At 39.1% G+C, this 25,360-nt stretch overlaps 1 protein-coding gene across 1 annotated transcript; it reads left to right on the forward strand.

Moving 5' to 3' along the window:
• The first annotated feature begins 11,288 nt into the window (after positions 1-11,288).
• On the forward strand, positions 11,289-13,733 carry LOC145111641 (uncharacterized). The gene is made up of 2 exons (XM_079047903.1): positions 11,289-12,248; positions 13,725-13,733. Exons 1-2 carry the CDS (start codon positions 11,289-11,291, stop codon positions 13,731-13,733), a joined length of 969 nt encoding a protein of 322 aa, XP_078904029.1.
• Positions 13,734-25,360: the final 11,627 nt, after the last annotated feature.

The raw sequence follows: 25,360 nt of genomic DNA on the forward strand, positions 1-25,360 counted from the left end.
TAAAATCCACTATCTAACTCTATTAAGTTCCTATTTTTGATTCTTAATACATGATGTGATAAGATTGCATTTTGATGTTTTGTAGGATCGAAGAAAAGAGCGGAAGCTTAAAGAAAGAGTGAGCTGAGTCTAATCACGAAGAAATGGATTTCGATCGCATGATTCGAGGATTGGATTTTTGAGCTGCTTAGAGTAATGATAGATTGCTTAGGAATATGTAATAACATAGTTTTCATTCGAATTTGCGTTGTAAGGACAAGTATTCCGCACCTTTTTATAAATAAAATAAATTTTGAGTTTTATCTTATTTATATCTCCTTGCAATATCTTTTGTGAAAATTGATGCTTGTGTGTTTCCATTATAAGCAATATTAAGTGGATGTGATTCTTAGTTATGTTATTTATGGTAGTGTAATAATTTTCTAAGTAAGGAAAGATTCTCATCGCCCAAGTTTCAATTGGACAGAAACTTGGAATCATACAACTTGTATTGTGTGATGTATGGAAATCTTGGTACTTAGGAAATTAAGATTAATTCCTTATTCACATAAGTATGTGAGTCAAGTGAAGGACTAAAGTACTAGTACGCAATGTTGTGCACTAGTCGAGTCCACCACAAATAACAATAAGGTTATTCGTCATGATTTACTAAAAGTCTAGTAAATGTGGTTATGCTTACAAGATTAAGTATCATTCTGAATCATTGAAAAGTTTCAATGAATGGAAGAACGAATAAGAAGAATCAATTAGGCAGAAAGATAAAAGTTTCTCTAATCTGGAAAGATGGGAGAGTACTTTAGTATCATGTTTTATGATCGTCTTATTGATTATGAAACCATATCACAATTGATCCTCTAAGGACACCTTAGTGCACTAGTATGGATAAGAAGAGGAATCGGAAATTGTTGAAATGGTTAAATTAGAAGGATGAGTCATACTTCGTTCCAAAATCAAGTCTTAGAGTCATACTCTAAGATTGTGCGTGAGTGACACATTTTAATAAGTTTAAACACACTCATCAAATGTGAAGTAGAAAAATGTTTTCTTACTCTTACACGTTTGAAATTGGTAAGTTGTGATGTCTTGGATAAGAGAAAGACCAACTTATACTAATTGTGTGTAGTGTTTGTCTTTATAAGAATCCGTACTAACTCTTGAATATCTGTTTTTCAAGAAATGTTTCTTAAAAAGAGAATCTTATATGTCAAGAGGTCAGTGGGAGTCTAAATGATCTTGAAAAGGTTCAAGAACTAATCAAGAGTAAACCTATTATTAAACACTAGCACACGACTTGAGGTTTGTAACCTACCGTGTTGACACAATTTTTGTTTCTATGCCGTTCCAGTAGAGTTACTTGTGCATATGAGTTCTGTGAGTTCTCAATAGACTACATAAAGGCAAGCACCTTGTTCAATGAAAGTACATTGACTGGTATAGGTGAGCTGCTAAATAACTTGGAAGAAATGGTAGGACCCTTGATGGCAAGAAATGAAGAATAAACAAGTTCTGTCCATAAGAGTTTGGATTTGTCACAAACATTGTCTTATGATTATGGTTATGACAAATTCACATGGATAGGAACACATACGCCATAAAATCTAAGTGTCATAAGGTTTCTCTCCGCTTCATGAAAATGATTGTGAGGAAACGCTTTCACTAGGAAGATTTTAAGGAGTTAGCGGTTGTGTAAATTGCATTCTGAAATTCGATTATGATTACAGCATCCCTCTTCATAGTTCGAATTGTGAGATTTGGCAATTAATTTAAACAGTTAAGACTTATTGCTATAAGTGTTGAAATTGTGTAGACACACATATAAGCTATCTAGGGAAAGGTGTATGAGTTTGAGAAGCTCAGATAAAGGCTTATCGAAGCATATCGTATTGGAAATATAAACTTTGGAAGTCAATAGGTATTGCTTTCTAGAAGTCCAAATGTTTTCTGAATACGTGTCAAAGCTAGTGGGAGCATAAATGTTATGATGGCATGGATATAATCATCATGTTAGTGGGAGCATGATTATTATTTTATGTGTTGCAAGTTAGCAATATTAATTATAGAAAACAAAAGGTTCACTTTGCAAAGTTGCAGGGGTTGAAAAGTTGTTTTGCTATAATTAAGGGAGAGAATATTATACTTCGTTTCGAAATCTAAAAGCTTAGATCGAGAAATTTTAATTGAATATAGTCGAAGGACATATATGGATGTTATGTTGAAAAGATTCAACATAAAGGAATTCTATATATGGAAATATTATAACAAGAAACTGGTAAAGTATCACGTTTTTCCATTATGAATCGTGTCCCATACGCTTCGGGTATAGGATCGATTGCATATGCTATAATATTCGACTGTTCTAAAATTTTCCAAATGCCTAGGGCATTAAGAGGGAAAAGGGACTAGAACCGGTTTGACTAAAATAATTAAACAACTGTCAAGGACAATCTAAGATTCCTTTGTGAGCAGTTGGAAGTATAGTAATGAATGGACCATAATGACATTATTATGATTAGATATGATTCTATTAATAATGAGTTGTCATATGGAAAATATGGAAATGTTTCCATATTTGGATTTGAATATTGAGAATCCATGTCTAGATTAGAAACTTTTATGCAAGAAGGATTTTCAAAGGAATGTACTTTGAATGTGAGACTTCATATCTATGGAATTGCCTTGTAGCAATCTCCAATAGAGTACTTTGTAATTTCATTGGCAAAGTCTTGGTGACTTTGGTGCTATAAGTTTACAAAAGGATCATTGCATAAAATGTTAGAATCTAACATATTCTAATAGTGACAAGAATCTTGTATTCTTACACTAATGATAAGGATTAGAAGTTGTGAAATGAGTATCATTGGAAATGTGTTCAAATGATCTATTTCACAAAGTATGGACCATAGGTAAACATAGTGTGCATGCTTGGAGCATGGGATAGCTGTTGTTATAATTCAAGTAATAAGTTGATTACCCGAAACATTATACAATGAATAATGTGTAATCAATATGGTGACTAAATAAAATGAGTTTTATTTATACTCAAAAGTTTGGGGCCATATTGAATTCGATTATTCTTGTGTTTCACTTTGCATGTTTTGAATTCACGAATAATAAGATTATTCGAACGTTCCACAGTCGCTCATACTTTGGGAGTAGGTATGAAAGAAGATTGTCATGAATTGGTTTGTAGATTGTCTAAAGTGTATTAGACATAGCAAAAGTTTTTTGCAACGTTCATGAGTGCTTATGAATAAGATTTGAGCATTGGATTAAACCCACACTCACTTGAATCACTTCATGGATTTTATCACGGGTGATTAGTGAGACGATAATATCTTATATACTTGAAACCGAGATGTGTGAGTTGTATTGTGCAAGTCGATTTCACATTGATAATATGTAAACACACCAGTAACTTGGTGTTATAAAACATATTGTTGTGTGTGATTTGATGAGTAGGTACAAGAGAGCATTGAGTCAAAGTTTATCCATTCCTTTTACCCAAAGTGGGATAAAAGCGATATATGTGGGCCCCTCGATGATTTAGTGATGATACCCTAAGCGCTTGGCCAAGCCGGGACTAAGTTGATGTGTTCAATTGTAGTCTGTTGTCAGTCATCATAAATCGGAAATTGGGAAACAACACATGAACAGAGAGTATGATTAAAATCCATGTCTCATTTCATACGATATCTAGAATGGAGGAATATGTGATCCCTTTTCTAAAGGACACGTTACTGATAAGATCAGAGTTGACAGCGGCTTTTGAAAGCTACGATTACTGATCAGGTTCCGAAGTTATATGTAAAATAGTTATTAGACTTATCCAAGTGGGAGACTGTTGGATTAGGTGTCTAAGCCCATAACTATTTTGGTATGTACTTGACCCGATTGTGAGCATGGTCCTTTTGGGTTGCCTTCACCATAGTAACTGATAGGATGAATTAAGGAGAAAGAGGATTAATTATGATTTATTAATATATTATATGAATAATATATTAAAATAGAAATCATATTGTTTAATTAATATTAGTCAAGAATTAATAAGAATTAATTTTGTGGCTAAAAGAGATTAATTAAATGTGGGGGACCGATGTTGTAATTATATAGTTGCATAAATGGGCTAATGGACTCCATAGAAGTTGGAGTGGACGAAATCTATGGGGAACCCCATTAGAATTCGTCCAAGGCCTCTAAGGAGGGAGTCCATGGGCTGCTTAGAGCCTAAGCAGTCAAATTAGGGTTTCCTTGTTTGATAACCCTAATAGCCTACCTATATAAAGAATCCCTAAGCCCCCCAAAACGTAACCAATTGTTTGAGAGAACCGTAGAACATTTTTGTGGCTCTTTCTCTTGCTTCTAAATTTGTCTTGTTGCATATGGTGTTTGTGACTCCATTAGAGGTGCAACATTTGAGACACTAGGCTTTCAGAAGTCAATTACAAGAAGGATTAAGATTGTTATTGGTATATAACAATCAAGATAAGATCTAAACTCTATTCTTTTGTCAATTTCGATTATTGTATGCTAGAATTAGGGTTTATGAGCTTTGGATAATTATTACATGTTCATTAGACAAACTAGATCCAAAGCTTTAGGGTTTGCATGTACACCATAGGATTGATGTAGTGCTCAAAACCCATCAGCTTTATGCCAAATTCTCCAAATGCAAGTACTGGTTGCATGAGGAGTGGTTTTTGGGACACATCGTCAACCAGATGTGTATATTGGTCGATCTGGCCAAGACTGAGGCGATGATGTGGTGGGAGGTTCCGAGGACGCCATATGAGATTCAGATTTTCCTTGTCTGGCTGGTTATTATCGGAGATTCGTTTAGGATTTCTCTAAGATTGTTATACCTTTCACCCGCTTGACGAAGAAGAATGTCACTTTCTCATGGGGGCGTGATCAACAGGAAACTTTCGAGACATTGAGATAGAGATTGTGCGAGGCTACAGATCTTACTCTTCCTGAGGGTATGGATGACTTTGTGGTTTATTATGACGCGTCGATCTCAAGATTGGGAGAAGTGACCATGCATACAGGTCACATGATTGATTACACTTTGAGGTAGTTGAATCCTCATGAGGCAAATTACTCTACGCACGATTTGGTATTGGGGACTGTGGGTTTTGCCCTTGAGATTTGGAGGCATTACTTGAATGGGTTTAGGTGTACTATTTACACTAACCACAAGTGTCCGTGGTATTTGATGGACCAACCGAATCTGAATATGAGACAACGGAGGTTTTTGGATGTAGTGAAGGATTAAAATTGGGAGATTCTATATCACCCGAGAAGGACAATGTCGTGGCTGATGCCTTGAGTGGCAAGGTCGCGAGTACACCTATCAGAGATTTGAGTTTGAGGATGGTCATTGTTTCTCTCATGTTATACATGATCAAGAAGGCTCAAGTGGAAGGATTGAATAAGTAAAATTGGAAGGAGAAGCGAATCAGAGGTAAGATTCCACTATTTGTCAAGGACAGTCGGGGTTTATTGACTCAGTACGACATGATTTTGGTCCCGGTTGCTGGTGGGGTTAGGCAGAGTAATTGAAGTTTTCGATCCACCTAGGGGCCAATAATATGTATATGGATCCGAGGTTGAGTTGCTGTTGGCCCTGTATGAAAAGGTAGATAGCATGGTTTGTGGAGCAGTTTTTGACTTGCCAGAAAGTCAAGGCCAAACATCAGAGACCCCATGACAAGATGCAGTCATTGCCCATTCCCATGTGAAAATGGGAGGAGATCACCATAGACTTCATCACGAAGTTGTCGAGGATGACACGTGGGGTTGATTCAATATGGGTCATCCTTGATAGACTCACCAGGAGTGCTCATTTCATACATATTGCTGAGAATATATTTGCTGAGAAGTTGGCGGACATCTACATCAGCGAGGTGGTGGTTTGACACAAGGTTCGAGTTTTGGTGGTTTCGAATCGAGATGTTCACTTCACCTCCAGGTTTTGGAGGAAATTTTATTAGGATTTGGGTACTCAGCTACATTTTAGCACAACATACCACCCTTGGACCGACGGACAGAGTGAGCAGACTATTCAGACGCTGGAGGATATGCTCAGGGCATGTATTCTAGATTTTGGCGAGAGTTGGGATATTTATCTTCCACTAGCCGAGTTCTCCTACAACAATAGCTATTATGCCAGTATATATCGATCACCTTTTGAGAAATTGTACGGATGGAAGTATCGGAGACCGGTTTGTTGGGGGAGGTCGGACATCGGGTTATGGGGAGTATTGAGGTAGTACTCAAGACCACTGAGTTGATTCAGCAGGTGGGATGCCGACTGCAGACCGCACAGAGTCGCCAGAATAGTTACGGGGACCATCGATGATCGGACCTCGAGTTCCAGGTGGAGGATTATGTGCTTTTGAAGGTGTGACCTTGGAAATGTCTCATCTGATTCCATAAGCGCGGCACGTTGGGCCCCCGATATATAGGTCCCATCAGGATTATTTCCAAGGTAGGCAAGGTTACATATCGATTGGATCTGCAAGGTGAGCTCATCCTGATCAACAACACCTTCCTGTTTGGACATAATTATGTGGTTTGGGCTGTGCAACTATATGTATAGGTCATGGTAGGGTTTTGGTCGTATTTGGTGTTTGCGGTCAAGTTGTTCTCGATTGTTTGGTGTTCACGGCCGTGAACCCTGTTTGCGGTTGGTCTATCAATATATATAGGAGTTTATCAGAGTGTTGTCAGTGCTAGACGTTAGTGAGTTGTTCACGGTGTTGTGTGTGTGTGCTCAAGGTGTACCTGACGTTTTATGCAATAAACGTGTGCATTGCTTGACTAATCCTTTCTCTACTCCATTCTTGTTTGTTTGATTGATTACTTGTTTGATCGCTGGTTTGGATCCTTGGATTTGGGACTGTACAATTGGTATCAGAGCCAATCCGGTGTCAAGCTTGTCAAGGAGTGTTTACGGCCGGTGTATTATTGTCATTTTCGTGGTTGATTCGAGTTTATTTACTGGATTTGTGCATTTTATCGAGATTTCAAGGCTAAAGGAATCAAAATCTGCTTGAAAACTGTTGTTTTTAGTGTTCACGACTTCAACCTGTTGAAGTGTGTACAGTCGTGATCTAGTATACGGCTGTGAACCATTCAATTTTATTGACCGTGAACTGAATCTTTGATCGTGATCCATCCTTTGATCGTGAAACCTTCATCCTTTAACCGTGAAACATTCATCTTCAAGTGTACGGCCGTAAACTGCCTTGTGTACGGTCGTGAAGTGACTACGGTCGTGATCTCTATACGGTCGTGAACCCACTTATTGGTCATTTGAACATTTTCTGTTTTAGTACTTTTCCTTGTTAGTTTGTTTGTTTAATCAATTAAAAAAAACAAAAAAAAATGGATTCACAAAGCTCAACAGTTCATCAAGAAATGGACTCGATTATGGTAACCACTACTCGAATTCATCTCTTACTGTCTGCTGAAGGTTTCCCATAATGGAAATATCGAATGGAAAAGTACATCAAGATAAAGGACTTCAAAATCTGGCGTAGCATCTTGAAAGGACCAATTCGAATCACCACTACACTAGAGAACGGAACAGTTATTGATAAGGCATTTGAGAACTACACTGATCAAGACTTTGAGAAGATTAAAGAACAAGAGAAAGCACTGGCTACACTCACAATGGCTTTATCACCAGAGATTGCTAAGGGTTTCCGAGAATATACTTCTGCAAAAGCTCTATGGGAGGCACTGATCGAGGTTTATGAAGGAAACGAGGACATGAAGCAAAGTCGCCAGGATATGCTCAAGCAAAAGTTTAATATGTTCAATTATATTCTGGGAGAATCCCTAGAGGCTCAATTGCAGAGGTTCATCACTCTTATAACCGAGATGAGCTCTGCAGGTATCTTGGTCACCAGGTCCGGAATCAACAAGAAGCTGCTAAACTCATTGCCAAAGTCATGGGATATGAACGTTTCTGTGATCAAGAAGACGAAGGACCTCAACAGTCTAAGTCTCGCTGAAACCATGGCAATTATCAAAGCTTGCGACCTGGACGACAAGAAGAGGGAGATTAATCACGTGAATTCATACTCAACTGCCAACCTCGGGATTCAATCTAACAGTGCATTCCCATCCTTCACTACCCCACAAGTTCAACTTTTGTTTCTCCACAACCACCACATATGCCACTCCACCCATGCAAAGCGTCAAATCGTCAATGTCTTATCCACAAGCCACATCTTTCTCGAAAGCATCTGCTCCAGCTCCTGCTCCCAAAGGAAGTGATGAAAACATGGCTTTAGCTACTGGCCTTGTCAACTGCTACAACGCCTTCGTGGCTGGCGAGCTACCTCCTCAACTATCCCTTGCTGACTTGGATCAAATACATCCAGAGGATGTTGAGGAGATGGATATCACATGGAAGATCACTATGGTCGTGTTCAGAGCAAAGTAATTCTCCAAGAAGATAGGCAAAAACAATTGGGGAATGAATGTTGAAAAGAAGGTGGGCTTCAGTAAGGGCAAACTTAGATGCTTCAACTGCCATGATCCTGGCCAGTTTTCCAGAGATTGCCCAAAGCTAGACAGGAGGGAGAATAGCGGAAGAACAATGCTGCCCGTGGGAAGCAGTCGGGGAGCTATCACCAACAACCAAACCGCTAATCTTGCTATGGTGGCTCAGTCGTTTCACTGGGAAGACCAGATACAGGCCCTGAACATTACAGGACCTAAAAATGCGCACCTTGCTCAGATCAACGACATCCCAGAAGGAGAAGTTGAGGTGGACCCAGAGGCGGAGATGATGGAACTGCAATTCGCATTCATGGTATAGACTGCCCTAGAGCCAGAGAAAAAGGAGGTCAGTCAAAACTCTTGTTCTCAAACTTGTGTTGATACTATCAAATTCTTGCGTGATCAAATTGAATTAATTAAAAAAGAGAACGAGGATCTTAAGTATGAGGGATATAAGCTTAGGAAAGGCCAGACTAGGGATTTTAGGCAGTTACAGGAAGATTACAGCAACAAGTGTGAGAATTATAATTTCATTAAGAAAGAACTTGCTGCTGTCACTGAGGAACTTAACACATTGAAGATACGTTTTGAAAATGTTGATTTTAACTTTAAAAAATTTGATGTGTCAAGTGAAAAAGTGGTAACAATAATTGAAAAGCAAATGAAGTGGAAGGACCAAAAGCAAGTAGGAATAGGTTATGAGAGTGTCCCTCCCCCATTCAATCACAATTATACTGCTAAACCTTTGACTCAGGAGGAGATTGACCAAGAGCCATCTATGGTTTATGGTAAACCAACTGCTGAACAGGGAACAGAATGTAGTGCTAGGGAGTTAGATACTAACGTTTCTACTTCCCATGCAGATTTGTCAGTAAGCAAAGGAAAGCAGGAGGATCGAAATATTGAGTCTGATAATAATTTTGTTTCAAATTTTGGTGTTCTATTTTGAACAGTGATGAGTCTGTGTCTGTTAAAACTGATTTGATTTGTGATGATTTGGTGTCAAACTCTAATGTTTCTGATAAATGTGGTGTTGTCTTTGTGAAATCTGTTGAATCTGACACTATCACATCCACACCTTCTACACCTATCACACAATCTGACTCTTGCACTTGCGTGTGTGGGAAAGCTAGAAGAGTCAAAAAGAGCACAAAATCTAATAAAGGCGGTACCAGTTCTAATGATAAAAAGCAAATATGTTTCAATTGTGGTACTGCCGGCCACATTGCTCGCAACTGTCCTAATAGGGCATTTGTACATTTTTCAACACCGATAAGAGAAAACGAGTCTTGAGGAAGGTCTCTAAGGAGAAAGTCCTCGAAATCTCGTCTTCGTGATTATGATTGGAAAGTTCATAATAAGAAAAGGGCTGATCTTAAAACGAACAAACAAGTTTTCACGAAACCAGCCACAGGTGCTTTGCCAAAATCGAATGCGGCTGAGCCAAGGTCGATTTCGTCAAAAGGTGTGTCTGGATCTTCGGCTAATCCTAGTCGAAAATCTAAACGCTCAAAGCAAAAGAAAAATATTTCTAAATCACCTGTGAATTCTTCAAAACCTAATTATCAGTGGGTGCCCAAATCTACACTTGTCCAATCATCGTCATTTTCTGATGGTGCGTCTGATTGTAATTCGAAATTGAAAAATCAAAAAGATAAATCTTTGAATGTCAAGGTTAAACCCAGGGTTGTAATGACCTGGGTCCCCAAATCTAAATGATCCCGCTCATTGTGCAGGAAGAGCTGCGGATGAATGTCGTCAGACCATGGTATGTCGACAGCGGTTGTTCCCGGCACATGACAGGAGACATTTCCAAGTTGCACAACATTCAAAATTTTAACGGGGGATTTGTTTCCTTTGCGGGAGGGGATGGAGGAAAGATCACACAAAAAGGAATTGTTACCAATGGAGTGTTGAGCTTTCAGAACGTCAACTACACGCCCGAGTTGAAGCATAGTTTGTTGAGCGTCTCTCAAATTTGTGACAAGGGCTACTCGACGCATTTCACAAATAAAGAATGTGTAATTTTGAAGCCAAACATCGTCATACCTGAAGATTGGATCCTAGTAAAGTCAAAAAGAGACGGGAATGCTTACATCAAAGACATGAATCATAATCTCCCGGAACAAGTCAGCTGCCTATTCTCCAAAGTCTCCGAGCACAATGCTATACCATGGCACCGTCGGCTCGGACATGCTAACGCAAAGAACCTGAATCGACATGCAAAGACCGAGATCGTACGTGGACTCCCAGGCAAAGACTTCATTACATTTGAAAAATGTGTGGCATGCGCACAAGGAAAACATCACCGGAAGCCACACCTGCCAAAACAAATCAACTCGATCAGCAAAGTTCTACAATTGTTGCAGATGGACTTATTTGGTCCGGTCAACGTCCTCAGCATCAACAAAAGTTCATACTATTTGGTTGTGATAGAGGATTTCTCGCGGTTCACGTGGGTTTTCTTCTTGTCCAATAAGTCTGGGATAGCTGGCCTAATCAAGAAGTTTGTGGTGATGACTGAGAACCAAACCAACGAGAAGGTGAAGGCGCTCAGAACTGATAATGGGACGAAATTCAAGAATGCCGTTCTAGATCATTTTTTGCTGAAAAGGGGATCGTGCGTCAATATAGTGTTGCTCACACACCGCAACAAAATGTTGTTGCTGAACGGCGGAACCGAACGTTAAAAGACGCCGCAAGGACGATGCTTTGTGACTCCAAACTTCCGGTCTTCTATTGGGCCGAGCAACCGGGTCCTGATCAACAAAGCTCAGATGAAGACCTCATATGAAATTCTATACGGTCATAAGCCATCGGTTGCTCACTTCTGTATCTTTGGATGTCCTTGCACCCTCCTTCACTTGGATTCCAACCTGAAGTTTAGCTCGAAGGCCGATGACTGCTACTTCGTGGGATACGCCGCACGCACAGCATACAGAGTCTACAACAAAAGAACAAAACAAATTATGGAATCGTATGACGTGCGGTGGCTGGAGGAGAACGAGACTGACGCCCGAGTTGGTCCTGACTGGTTATTCGATTACGCTTCTCTTTTTAAATCATTTGATGTGTTTTCGGATGTTGTTTCAAGTACTTTCTCAGGTTCGAAGGCTATTCTTGAAGATGAAGACGAGGATGTTGTCTACAGACAACCTATCGTGCCTTCTACGTCTCCTACCGTGGATGCATCTATTCCAAGTTCTCACTCAGATTCTCCGAGTCAACAAATCAATCCAGATGTTGATGCCACTCCGCTCACTCCTGCAGAAAGAGAGTTCATGTCAAGAGATACTTCTGCTGCAACTCAAACTTTCATGGAACTTTTCTTTCCTAAGCCGATTGCGAACAAGTACGTGGCAAGCCACTCTGATGGTCCCAGATCGTCTGAGGTGGAACCTTCAGCAAATGATGGATTAGTAAATGTTCACAACCTTCCTATCTCGCTTGATGATATCAGCCATGAGATCCCCACAAGAATTCAACGCGATCATCCGATCGAAAATGTCATTGGATCATTGGGAGACGGTTTCAAAACGAAGAGTCAGAGTGGAGACGTCAACACATGTCTCTACTCCTGCTTTATCTCTCATATCGAGCCGAAAAACGTCCAAATGGCATTGAATGAACCCAGCTGGGTTGATGCGATGCATGAGGAGTTACATCAGTTCGAGAAACTCGGGGTTTGGCAGTTGGTTGAGCTGCCAAGGGGCAAGAAGTCTCTTGACACACGTTGGGTCTTTCGGAACAAGCAAGATGATTCAGGGGTTATTGTGCGCAACAAGGCAAGATTGGTCGTCCGTGGATTCCGGCAGATAGAGGGTCTAGACTACACTGAGGTTTATGCTTTGGTTGCTCGCTTGGAGGCCATTTTCATTTTCCTTGTGTATGCTTCCTACATGAACTTCACGGTTTACCAGATGGATGTCAAGACCGCCTTCTTGTATGGCACGGTGAAGGAAGAAATCTATGTTGATCAACCTCCTAGGTTTGTCGACTCCAAGTTTCCGAATCACGTCTACAAGCTGGACTTGGCTCTTTACGGGTTACACCAAGCTCCCAGAGCCCGGTATGAAACCCTTACAGATCACTTGCTCGCGCACGGCTATACGCGGGGAACGATTGATCAAACCCTGTTCATAAAGCATGTTGATGCCGATCTCATTTTGGTGCAAATCTATTTCGACGACATCATATTCGGGTCGAAGTGTCCGAAATCCTGCTCCATCAAGCCAAGTATGTTGACGATATGCTAGAGAAGTTCGGGTTCAGAGACGCAAAACCTGGCTTGACGCCGATGGCCGAGCGACCCATGTTGACTCCAGATCCTGAAGGCGCATCCGTAGATCAGACTGAATACAGATCGATGATCGGATCGCTGATGTATCTGACCGCGAGCAGGCCAGACATCATGTTCGCAGTCTGTCAGTACGCACGTTACCAGGCTAATCCTAAACTCTCCCATTTAATTGTTGTCAAAAGAATTTTTCGGTATCTCAAAGGCAGCCCAAAATTGGGTCTTTGGTACCCGAAAAATTCTGAATTTGATTTATATGCTTTCGCTGACAGTAATTACGGAGGTTGTGAGCTTGACAGGAAATCAACTTCTGGGGGATGTCAGTTTCTGGGAAATCGGCTGGTGTCATGGCAGTGCAAGAAACAACTTACAGTCTCAACCTCAACGGCGGAGGCGGAATATGTCGTTTCTTCTGCCTGTTGTTCTCAAGTCATATGGATCCAAAATCAACTGTTGGATTACGGTTTGAACTTTCTAGAAACCCCTATTTTCTGTGACAACGAAGCTGCAATTCAAATTGAAAAAAATCCAGTCCAGCACTTAAAAACCAAGCACATCGACATCAAAGTGCATTTTATCAGAGATTGTTATGAGCGTTCGCTCATCCGGTTGGAACAGGTTCCCACTACTAATAATGTGGCGGATCTGTTCACAAAACCGTTTAACAAAGCTCGATTCGATGTGCTTGTGGGCTTTTTGAAAATGATACGTTTTGAAGACTGATTTTAGTTTTAGGGTAGTTTAAATTTGTGCATTTCATTTCCATTCTCTCCTATGCACAAATTTAGGGGGAGAAATAAAAACAAAACAAAAATCTGAAAATTCAAAAATTATAAAAATCAGAAAAATCCAAAAATCCAAAAATAGCTGGTCTGTAGGTGATGTGATGGGATGTGATATCAATATGTGATAACAGGCAATTTGAATCTGTGTAAGGTACCAAAGTTGAATTGTCTAGGATATGTGTTCAATGCGCTGGTAGGCACGAAAGGTTTAATTGGACTTGACTAGGCATAGATGAACTTAAGGAATCTAGAGACTTGACAAATCTTGACTTAGATAGATCCGTTTAGCCTGACAATACGATGCTTGGATAGGTTGAGCAGGGAGATATACATGGGAATCTGCAGATTACACTAAATAATCTATATCTAGAATCGTGGTTTAACTTTTCCTCGATGTGCGGAATTTGTCCTTAATTCCGGTATTGATGGGGAGACTGGGGAATTCTGGTCGTATAAAAGGAAGAGTACACGGCCGTTCACCCCTTTCACTCTCACTTTCTGAATATGACCGTGACCCCTCACAGATTCTCTCTCCATCTCGATTTTTGATTCATCACTTTTCGTGAAATTGTTTTGTTTCCTTGCACTGGTATGCTCATGGAGAACCCTGCAAATATATTTTTCGTGCAAATCAACCGTGAATTGTGGGTTAAATCGAAGAAAAACCACTTTTGGACGTTCACGGTTCCTTTGAAGCGTTCACGGCCAATGAATGGTTCACGGCCCTTGAAGCGTTCACGGCCGTGAACCTTCTTCGACTGTGAACTCACATTCTGACCAGGAACAACTTCTGGACATAAACAAAAAAAATTTCACTTAAATTCAAATAAAAGCCTAATTAAATTGTTTAATGAGTAAAACCTAATCTTAATTGTTTAAATCATTTGGTTTTCTCACTTGGCTTGGTTGGTGCAGATCAAAAATGGTTGACTTGAAATTCGCTGACATCCACAACTTGGCTATTTTCTTGGTTGATCCACCTGCAGCCCACACTGATTTGAAGTCCATGGTTCACGGATTGAGTAGATGTTGCCTAGCTTCTGCTCTTACAACCAGTCCTATCATGTACCAAAGCATGATCAAGGAAATTTTGAGCAAATCTGTAATGCAAAGAGCTGAAGATGATGTTGTCTTCCTAGAAGCAATTGTTAAAGGAAAGAAGATTATTGTGACAGAGAAGATGTCGCACCCCCAAACCAGAACGGCGGAAACGTTCGGGGGCGGAGGACTTTAGGTAAGTATCACAACACATGTAACATAGTAATCAAAGTATAAACAACCATTTCATTAATAAGTATAAGTTTTACATAAGCGTTTAAACATTACATATTCAAACACAGAAGTAGGTATAGGAGAAGACAAGAGTCGCAGTACGGTACTAGGTAGTCTTCTCAAAAGCTTCGGGAGTGTACCTGTCTACTGGAATCCTGAGAATACAAGTTATTTGGAAAGGGTAGATGAGCATTTAAGATGGTGAGTTCATAAGTATTTTAGTTCTGTTAAGTATACCCTAAGTTCTTTGAATAAGTTCACTGATTTCTCCAGGAAATCCTATATTTCCTGAGGTGATTAACTGATAACCTCAATAGTTTCCCTCTGTAATTACTTAGTTTATACTGATTATACATAACACAATATCGAATAGACAGTTAAATGGGTGTATCTGCCCTAAGCCCACAACCAAACAAGGAACAGGAAGTAAGGCGGAAGTCACACATTTCACTGTCAATCCGACATTACTTATGTACAACTCTGATGTAATAACTAAGGAATGATAGAATTAACCACTAAAGGTCTTTTATGTTACACTAGTTTACCGAGATTGAGTGACTAAGTTCCATTGGATAAGTGGTTTAATCCCATAAACCGTTCTCTTTGTATTACTGTTTTATATTTGTATTCCTTTATGAAAACTTGAAACTGAGAGTGTGCCTGGCTCCACCAGGTGTTAATGAAAACTGTATTAAACCATTGTATTTTGTATTCTATAAACTGGTACTTTGAAGGTGTACTTTCGTTTATTTGTTTATACACTAACGTATTATTAATACCTTTTTAATGAGTAGTTTTTATTATAACCATACTATGACTGATGGCCTGAAACAAACGCTTTGTGGGCGTTTAAACTGGTGATAACAATTGTCACTCATCTAACTGTAGCTAGCAGCCTGAGTGCGGGGTTGTCAATCCCGATATAGATCTACACACACTTGTTTCGATCCCCGGCTGGAGATTCTGGTTATAATGTCAGGACTTTTCCTATGTTGTCTAAAATGAATTAAACAACCTGAATATAGAGTCTCATAAAAAGCATATTAAACGTTATATGTATATTAGTTTTGAAAACCCAATCATTCTGAAATAATTATTGATAGTATATTCTTAGTTTTCCAAACATGTATTTGACAAGTGTAAACCCTTGATTTGTTTTGAATCAAAACCCTGGTTTCTTGTAAAACCGTGTATTTTAGTATACTTGAATCATGAATTATTACCTCGTGTTTGCTAACTCGGGTACTCTGTATAGTACCTTTGCTAATGCAAACCCGGTAGAATGTATTATTACCTCGTGTTTGCTAACTCGGGTACTCTGTATAGTACCTTTGCTAATGCAAACCCGTCATTACCACGTGTTTGTTAACCCTGGTACTCTGTATAGTACCTTTGTTAATGCAAACTAGGTATGATGTATCTTTACTTCTTTAATATGTTGTTTTTATATTAAATGTATTATACATATCTTGGTATAGTTGAATGTATTTTGATAATTTCCTTGGACAGTATACAGTTGTAATTCATACTTGTATCTTTAGTTTTGAATGATAAATTATACCTATTATAATTTATATGTTCTATCTGATTAGCATGGTTTCTCATGGATGAACACCTTTGCTCAGCCTGATACAAAGGTGAAGATACCAAAAGGAGTAACCTTTGGTACTCATATATGTATAATATATATATATATATATATATATATATATATATATATATACATATATATATATATATATATATATATATATATATATATATATATATATATATAATTAAGAAGGAAACGACCTTCGGACAAACAATACAACCCTAATTGCACATCCAAACAAGGAAAAGGATATAGGATAATTCATTAGTCCTAAGCCCTTTAAATCTTATTTATATATTTATACATATATAAACATGATTTTGGCATTTATACTTTGAAATAGCTTATAAAACATTTTTCAAATAATTTAACGGAGTTTTTACATGACTTTAAAGATTTAACATGGCTTCACGTTATTTTGGAAGTATTTGATAATTCTTAAAAGCATACGGAATCATTTTGTGTGATCATTATCACATACAGTTATTAACACAATTTAATATTGTGTTAAACTTGTATCCCCCCCCCCTAAAAAGTATTTAAAAACCATTGAAAAGGTAAATTATAGGGGTATGAACTCACTTTGATAAGCGGTGATTTGGGCAGCGTTTCATTTCCCGTAAAGAGTTTATTTAACGAGAAACCGGATCAAACCGGGCAGAGTTTCGATAGGAGAGAGGATGAATTCTCGAGAATTCTGGGGCTCTGGGGCTTGCTTCGGGCTTTAGACGCGATACCGGGGTCTTCGGGGGTCGTGAGAAAGTCGAGGGGGTGAAATGGTGCAAAATGGGTGAAAAATGGGGTGAAAAACTCTTCTTATGCGAGGAGGCTCGCACCCTTTATATAGGGGTGCGAAGGTTCGGCCGAGGAGGACAGGTAGCGAGGCGAGGGGTGAGTCAGCAGGACACGCGGCAGCTCCTGTGAAGGTGGCTTGGATTCGGACCATGTGCGAGGCACGTGTTTCGGACAGGTGGGCTCTTCGGACTGGACCGGACTTCGGTCCAATGAGAGACTGACACGCATGCGAAGGGGGTGTCTCCGGGGTGTCCGAGGGGTGTCTCCGGGGCATCTCATGCGAAGCTGTTCGCTTCTAAGTGGACCTCGGCTGCGGTCCAATCAGGAGGTGCCACGCATGGTGAAGAAACAATGAATTGAGTAATGAGTTAATCAGAGTATGAATTCAAGTAATGATGCGAGATTTAGACACAGGATGTAAATATGATCTTGTTTCAGCTCTATTACGCTTTCAAGTTTTACAGAGTTCAAGATGTAATTCTGTAAAAGACTCTTGTTTATGACTCAAGTAAACACTCCTATTTATAGGAGAGGAATGCGTCCAAAAAATATACTAAGGACTAAGCGATAAGCTTCGAATACAATGCCCTAGTAAAATAGATTACAAAATGTTCGAAGGGTACAAAACATATACTTCGACTAATTACAACTATTCGACCCTTACAATCTCCCCATTTGTAATAATAGTCGAAGTCTTCAATTAGTGAAAAGTGTGATGGAATACAGCAACACCCTTCGAATCTCTGTGTACCAAGAGATAATTTTCTTCAACTCTTTCTTATCTCCTTCATTGTTCTTTTTACAGTGATTCATACGAACAATCAAGTTCGTATATTGAGACGTTGAATACCTTTCCACTTCACTGGCCTGGAATAAAAACCTTTTTGCTTTTCCAGCTTTGTCTTTTCCTGCGAAGACTAATCCAAAAGGCTTTAGGCAAATTTCACCATCAGCATACTTCTTTAAATCAGCCTGAGTCTTTGAAGGAGCCATTGGAGCTTTTATTTCCATTCCCTTGGCAGTTGCTAACTCCACATCAGTCATTGCCAAACACTCATAGTAATTTTCGATGAAGATTTTGATGTGTGCAACTCCAATCTTGAATTCTTCTGGTTCTGTGTTTTGAAGATAAGAAAATGATTTGTCTTTCAAAAGTAATGCAACTTGTATAAGGTCATACAAGTTCATTAATGGAAAATCTGCAACAATGAATTCGCAAATTTTTCCATCTGCCCTGGCAACCACATATTTAAAATTTTGGACTGTGTTTTCGAAAATCACATCCTTTTTCATGCTGATCACTTTCTTTATTTTGATCAGTGACCATACTTCCTCAGGGGTTTTTCCAAGTACAACATGAAAACGAATTTTCATGTGTGTGCCTTCATCTTTTTCTTTGAAATTCCCTTCAGCTTTGAACTGTGGCATGATAAACATCATTTCGTTTATTGGGAAATCCAGTTGACTTGCATCAGTATTTGTGACCAAATAGCTTTGCTTAGGTTTCTTTTCGAATGTGTACATGTGATTGAAAGCAACCTTGGCCTCAATAGTCTCGTAGTTATAGTGTTTAGCTGGATCCCCTTTATTCATTCCCTTTGGATCACTTGCTCGCTGAGTCATAATGCTTTGGATGATCCTTAGTTTTTCGATCTCAGCTTCAGCTTCAACCTTGTTTTCTTCTTTCGATTTTTCAACAACAATCGATTTACCCTTATCTTTTAATGCTGGATTATCTATTACCTCCTTTGGTTTTGAACCACTCCCACCAGTTTCCAAAGATTTACCAATTACAATCCCTTTCGAAAAAGTTCTTGTAATGGGTAATGTTGTTACAACTGTAGAAGTCACTGGTTCAGCAGAAACAATCACCGGTTTTGTTGTAGGGATCACCGGTTTTGTTGTATGGATTTTCGAAGAAAATACTTTACCTACCACTTTCGCATCTTCTTCACTTAACTTCCTTTCTCCCCCTTGCACCCCTGTGAAAACAAGAGGGGCAGTTGTTGTGGGAAGAAGACTGGATATGCGAAAGAGCGGTGCAAGTTGCTTATTGAGAATGGCTTCGAATTGAACAAACTTCTGAGATAAAATATCCGGAGTAATCAATGAAGAAGAAACCGGCCTTTCGGAAATCTCTTTTAACTCCTTGAGCAACTTAATCACTTCCTCAAAATTTGCATTTTCGAATGTTGAAATTTAAGTTATTTGAGGACTCAAATTTTCATATAACTTCACAAATCTTGTGACTGCATCACAAATGATATCAACCTTTTGATTCACAGAGGCATAATCATGGTGAACAGTGGCAACTTCTTTTTGCATGTCTTCTCGGAGTTCACGAATTTGCATGTTGACATCTTCTCGGACTTTCTTGACATCTTGAATAAAAAGCACATGGCGTTCTTTTGCTACATTTTTCAACTCTTTCAAATCACTAGTAAATTTCGAACTATGAGAATTAAGTCGAATTTCAGTGTTTTGATCATTAAGATCAACTTTCTCCAAGACTCGAGATTCAGAATCTTTAATCATGCCAGATACTTTGTTGATTATCCGTGATTCCATCATATTTAACATAGTGTCAATTTCCAGACTTGATACGGATGAACCTCCTCTAAGATCTGCTTGAGATTGAATTATGGAATTCAATTTTTGATTAAGAATTTTATACTGCTTCATGGTCATCAGCATATGATCGGGAAATTCCTCTTCCTCTTCGTGAAATTCTAAGTCTTCAAACGTTCCTCTAAACCCTTCATTGTCAGTCTCTGTCTCCATAAAAGTAGTGTCTTGAATAGGAGAAGTGGATTTTGGTGGCTCAGTAGATTGTGAAGAAAAAATTGAAGTAAAAGGTTGATCAAGAATATGTTCGAATGTTGGAGAATGAGAGGATGATGTAATGGGAATAGTAGATGGTGAGACAGAAACAATAGTTTCGAAAGTAGTAGAAATAACAGGACCTTGATCTTCATGCTTGGAACCTCCTTCACCCATATCGACATTTGCATCTGTATCAGATACGTGTGCAGGGATGCCTGAAGTTCGAACCTCCTCAAAATTGATTTGGCAATCGAAACTTCGGGTGGTATGACAACTGTCTTCTCAGGAGTGGAACTCGTAGTGAGATGAATGAACTCTGGAGTTTCTGGAATTTTGTCATCATCATCTTCGGTTGACTCAGTTTAAATCACCAACTTTCGAGTCTTCCTCTTCTTCTTTGACAAACGCTTGGCCATATCCTCAGCCATTCTTTTCTTCGACACCGGAGAAACAGGTGCTGGTACTTCACGAATTAACACTCCTTGATGAGTGATTTGAGGTTTGCGAACCATTTTCTGTGTAGGAGACATGCGTTTGCGAGATGACTTCATCTTGATTCTACGAAACATCCCAGTCTTTGAAGGAATGATGACATTCTCTTGAGCTTCTTCAATGATGGGCTCAATCACTTGTGTTTCAGCAACAGATACTCCAACAGTTTCAGACTTTTTCTTTGGAAATTTCGAGGATTTCGAATCCTTGGTTTTCTTTTCAGATGAAGCTGGATCAACCTTCTTTGACTTTTTAGACTTCTTCTCTTCCTTAGGCAACAAAATCCCAGTCTGAACAGTAGAATCGATTGTTTGCAAATAGGCCACTAAAACAGAATTCGTAGGATTAACCCGTTTGAGCATCGCATCTGGAATTCGAGCCACAGATGGGAAATCATCAGCATTATCTACAACTTCCTTCGGATAATGGTATGATTGAAAATTAACTTTCTCTTCGTCATTTGGTACGAGAATCCCTTCCTTATTATAAAAATACTGCAAAATAAGGCTCCAGTATCGTGCACACGAAATGTCATGAACAGCATTCGTATGTTCTACACCCTTTTGGAATTCCTTCCATAATTGTGTGGAATAATCCGCTTGCAGATCATAGTATAGGCCTACAACCATTGCATACACCTCCATCCTTCCTTTGTCTAATCCAACTGTTCTTCCGGTTAAACATCGGAGAAAAATCCCAAAGAAGAAATTCCATAGCCGAGGAAGACCAGATTTCTTAAAGTCACTTATCTTGGACAATGGGGGCTGATATCCCATCTCATTAAACATATGAACTATTTGTGGGAATGTGAAATCAACATAAGGAGGTGAATTCGGAATATCAAGAATCTGGCAGAAGAGTTTCTTGGATAGCCTAACCTTTTTATCGTTCACCAGATGGAAAGTGATCGTATCAGATGCTTTATTGTAAGTTGCAGTGGATCCTGCTTGAGAAAGCCAGTACAATGGAACAGAAAAGGAATTGAACATCGCCGTGGATAAAACAGAGTGTTTCAGAGCAACGATGAGCATCTTCAATTCCTCTGGGTATTGAGAAATTTCACCATCCACGTAATAGTTAGTGGATTGAATCTTCATGACAGGTGCGGATGAAATATCTTCAGTGGATGTATCGACATGAGCAGAAGTCGCCATTGTTAGGGTTTTGAAGATGATGATGAACAGAGAAATTGTGAATTTGTGCTTTTTGATTGCGTAAACTGAGAATGAACCCTTGAATCCCCTTTTATATGTAACCCTGATTTTTGAATTTGAAGCGGGATGCATTTAATGAGATCCGACGTGGCACCTTGAAAATCGGACCATTACTGCGGAAAAGTAGCCATGCGTCAAAAAGTATCTGTCACCTCGCCTTGAAAACCGGACAGAATACCATACGTCACTTATACACAGCCTGTCTTTATATCCCCAAGAGAATTGTAACTGTCAGAACCCTTCGAATGGAGGCAGGGCGCTTTCACTTTTGGGATAAAAAGCGAAGTCATATGCCAGAAGTTCGAAATCATCAGCCTGAGTTGGTAGTACTCAGAACCTCAAGGATTTCGTGAGTGCAGTGTTCCAAAGAATATAGATAAGAAGCAATGATAAAAAAAATTTCGATTAGTGTGATGTCAAACAATTGACACAAAAGCAGGTTAAATCCCGGGCAAAGATTACTTCATTAATCATTAAGAGAAATGATCAATAGCTCGTGTAGGTTCCCGTGAATTACAATCGAATACTTTTTGATAAGTATCAAAAAGCTTCTTTTGAGAATACATGGGTTCGGTCCACTCAGCAGCTGCCACGTGCGAAGGTGACGTGGCATGCGAAATTGCCCGGTTTTTCCCATTTTTTCTTTATTTTTGTGCCAAACTTGCGAAAATCATAACTTTCGCATACGAGCTCCGTTTTTGGCGTTCTTTATATGCACGCGTAGGTAAAATCATACTCTACGACTTTCATTTAGACTTCGTCGGCTAATTTTGACATTATTTTTAATATTATTATTTTAAACAGACCGGGACGGAAATTCGTTAAAAATTCATAACTTCATCATACGACGTCCGTTTTTGTCTGTCTTTTTACCGTTGTGCTACTTTTGACGAGACCTTCGATTCTCATTTTGAGTTGCGTCGGCTAAATATCGATTAATTTATATTTCGAATTTTTAGCTGTCTACTGCTAAACCGAAACTTCGAAAAATCATAACTTCCTCATACGAAGTCAGATTTTTACGTTCTTTTTATGAACGTTCTCGGTTTAACATAATCTACAACTTTTTTTAGATTGTTAAGGCTAAAAAGCCTTTTATAGATAATTCAATTTTTACACTGAACAGTGTTTTGCCGGTTTTACCGCAGATTTTCGATTGGTCATAACTTCTTCGTTATAACTCGGATTTCAGTGTTCTTTATGTTTTTGGAAACCTTGTTACAAACTCTACCACCTGGTTCATCCCAATTACGATTATTGATCAATTTATTTTTGACCAAAACTTGACTGGTGTCACATTATCCCCCTGTTAGAGGGAATTTCGTCCCGAAATTAAGTCTAAAGTGATACTCATGGACTAGGTCTAATCTTTCCTTTCCCAAGTGAATTCAGGTCCCTGGTTTGTAATCCAGTGAACCTTCACTAACGGGATAAGACTTTGCTTGGTTCTTTTGATTTTCCCTATCCATGGTTTTCATTGGTTCTACTACAGAGTGTAGACTTTTATTTAACTTGATTTCATCGAGTGAAATAACAAGTGTTTTATCAGATAGACACCTCTTTAGATTTGATATGTGAAAGATGGGATGAATGTCATTAAGTTTTTGGTGGTAGTTTAAGTTTAAAAGTACAAGACCGATTCTGGTAAGAATCTCAAATGGTCTTATGTACCTTGAGTTTTGTATTCCACGCTTTCACAAGCGCATCTTGTCCTTCCAGGGTGACACCTTCATATGACAAGGTCATCAATCATGGAATTCCAAGGGTTTTCTTTTATCGAAGCCGTAGCTTCTCTGGTTAACTATGGAAGCTTTATGTCGCTTCCTGATTCGTATTTTGTTTTTGGTAGTTTCTTGGATGAATTCCAGATCAGCGAGGGTGTTGTGTGGAAATTGGATCTCTAGCTAGTTGCGTATTACCTACTTTAGTCCAGTGTACATAGCATCTGCACTTGTGACCACAGAAGGTTCTGAATGGAGCAACTTGAATGCTAGCGTGTTAAAGAACTCGACTAATTGGTAAATGGATATCCCATTCTTTACCATAGCCGATCCGATAGAATTATGACTACTCTGGTTCCTAGAGGTTTTTGAGTGACGGCCTGAATTGGGAGATGATTCTATTATCTCAGTGGAGATAACAGATATTGGCATACCGTGCACTCACACGTTCTAGTTATCTTCTCTACTTGCCACATTTTCAGGTTTCAAGGCTTCCTGTTGAGCCTCCTTACTCTATATGGAGAGATTTGAATGGGTTATCATAGTCCATGATTGGCACTATGACCTGGGTACTCTTTCCGACTTAGGGTGTCAGCTACTATATTGGCTTTGTCGAGATGATAAAGAATTTCAAATTCGTAGTCATTTAGTAGCTCGACCCACTGTCGTGGTCTCATGTTGAATTCCACCTGGTAGAATGCTGGCTTTTGCTCCGAAGTTCATGATAAGACTCATACTTGGCTCATCCACCATAAACTCGTGTACACAAGTCGTATATAATTTAGATTTCACAAGACGTTCGGATGGGTGACTCTGCCCTAGGTCCACAACCAAACAAGGAACAGGAGATAGGGCGGAAGCACACATCCTTAATCTTGTTAAGTCTAACTTATATACCACCCTCGTGTATACACTTAGCAGCGATAGATTAACTTAATGAGTTCTTAGTCTCTATTCTTGAACTTGACCTGTGGTACAATGATTTTCCTATGAGATCTATTGAGGTACTTCGGTAGTTACTCACTTCTAAGACTACTTCGGTGCTTTTCATTTGAAGTTTCCCGTCTACTGAGTTGGCTAGAATGGCGGTGTACTCTTTGCATGGGTACTTCTGAAGTTTTGAAACGAGAGACAACCTAAGGGTTTTGTGTTATGGATTGAAAGAATTTCATCTTACGGCTGATTAAGGAAAAAGTTCTCTTATACAGCATAAGAATTTTCACATGGTAAGGGTCAGGCCAAACCATGTCGAACGAGGATGTCGGAATTTTCTTGATGAAATAGATATTAAGTCGTTATGGGAGGAATGACTACTAGGGTGATATCCTATATACCTAAGTTTTCCGTGCTTCTGGTTTTATTCTGTTATTATCACTACGAACCCCTTTTGATTCGAACTTGGCGGGTACTACCAATACGAGGGTCCTGATAATTTGAAATTATGAACTTTCATGAAACGATCCTTACTAGGTCTCTCTATAATCGCTTGGTGTATACAAGTCATGTATAATTAAGATTGGTAAGACCTTTGACTGATCAACCCTGCCCTAAATCCACAACCAAACAAGGAACAGGAAATGAGGCGGGATTACTCACTCTAAGTCTACAAATCTTAATTATAAATGACCCTTATGTATGCACTAAGTCATCATAGCTTACCTGTTAGGGTTTCAAATTTTTATATAAGTGTTATGATTTAATTTAAACGGAAGAGTAATCATGATTATAGATAATTATCGGGGTTTGGAAGCGTACTAAAATATAGCAGGGTTCTTTGATGCTTTCTCATGTATTGGGATCAAAATCCTCCTGCTCCCCCGTCGTTCTTCTCTGTTGGACAATCCCTCTTGTAATGT

The sequence above is a fragment of the Lactuca virosa genome, chromosome 5 (genome assembly GCF_052849685.1).
Source record: "Lactuca virosa cultivar CGN04683 chromosome 5, Lactuca_virosa_CGN04683_v6, whole genome shotgun sequence".
Lineage (NCBI taxonomy): Eukaryota > Viridiplantae > Streptophyta > Magnoliopsida > Asterales > Asteraceae > Lactuca > Lactuca virosa.

Excerpts from the sequence above, each read along its gene's own strand:
- LOC145111641 (XM_079047903.1), top strand. The coding sequence starts at position 11,289 with ATGAAGACCTCATATGAAATTCTATACGGTCATAAGCCATCGGTTGCT.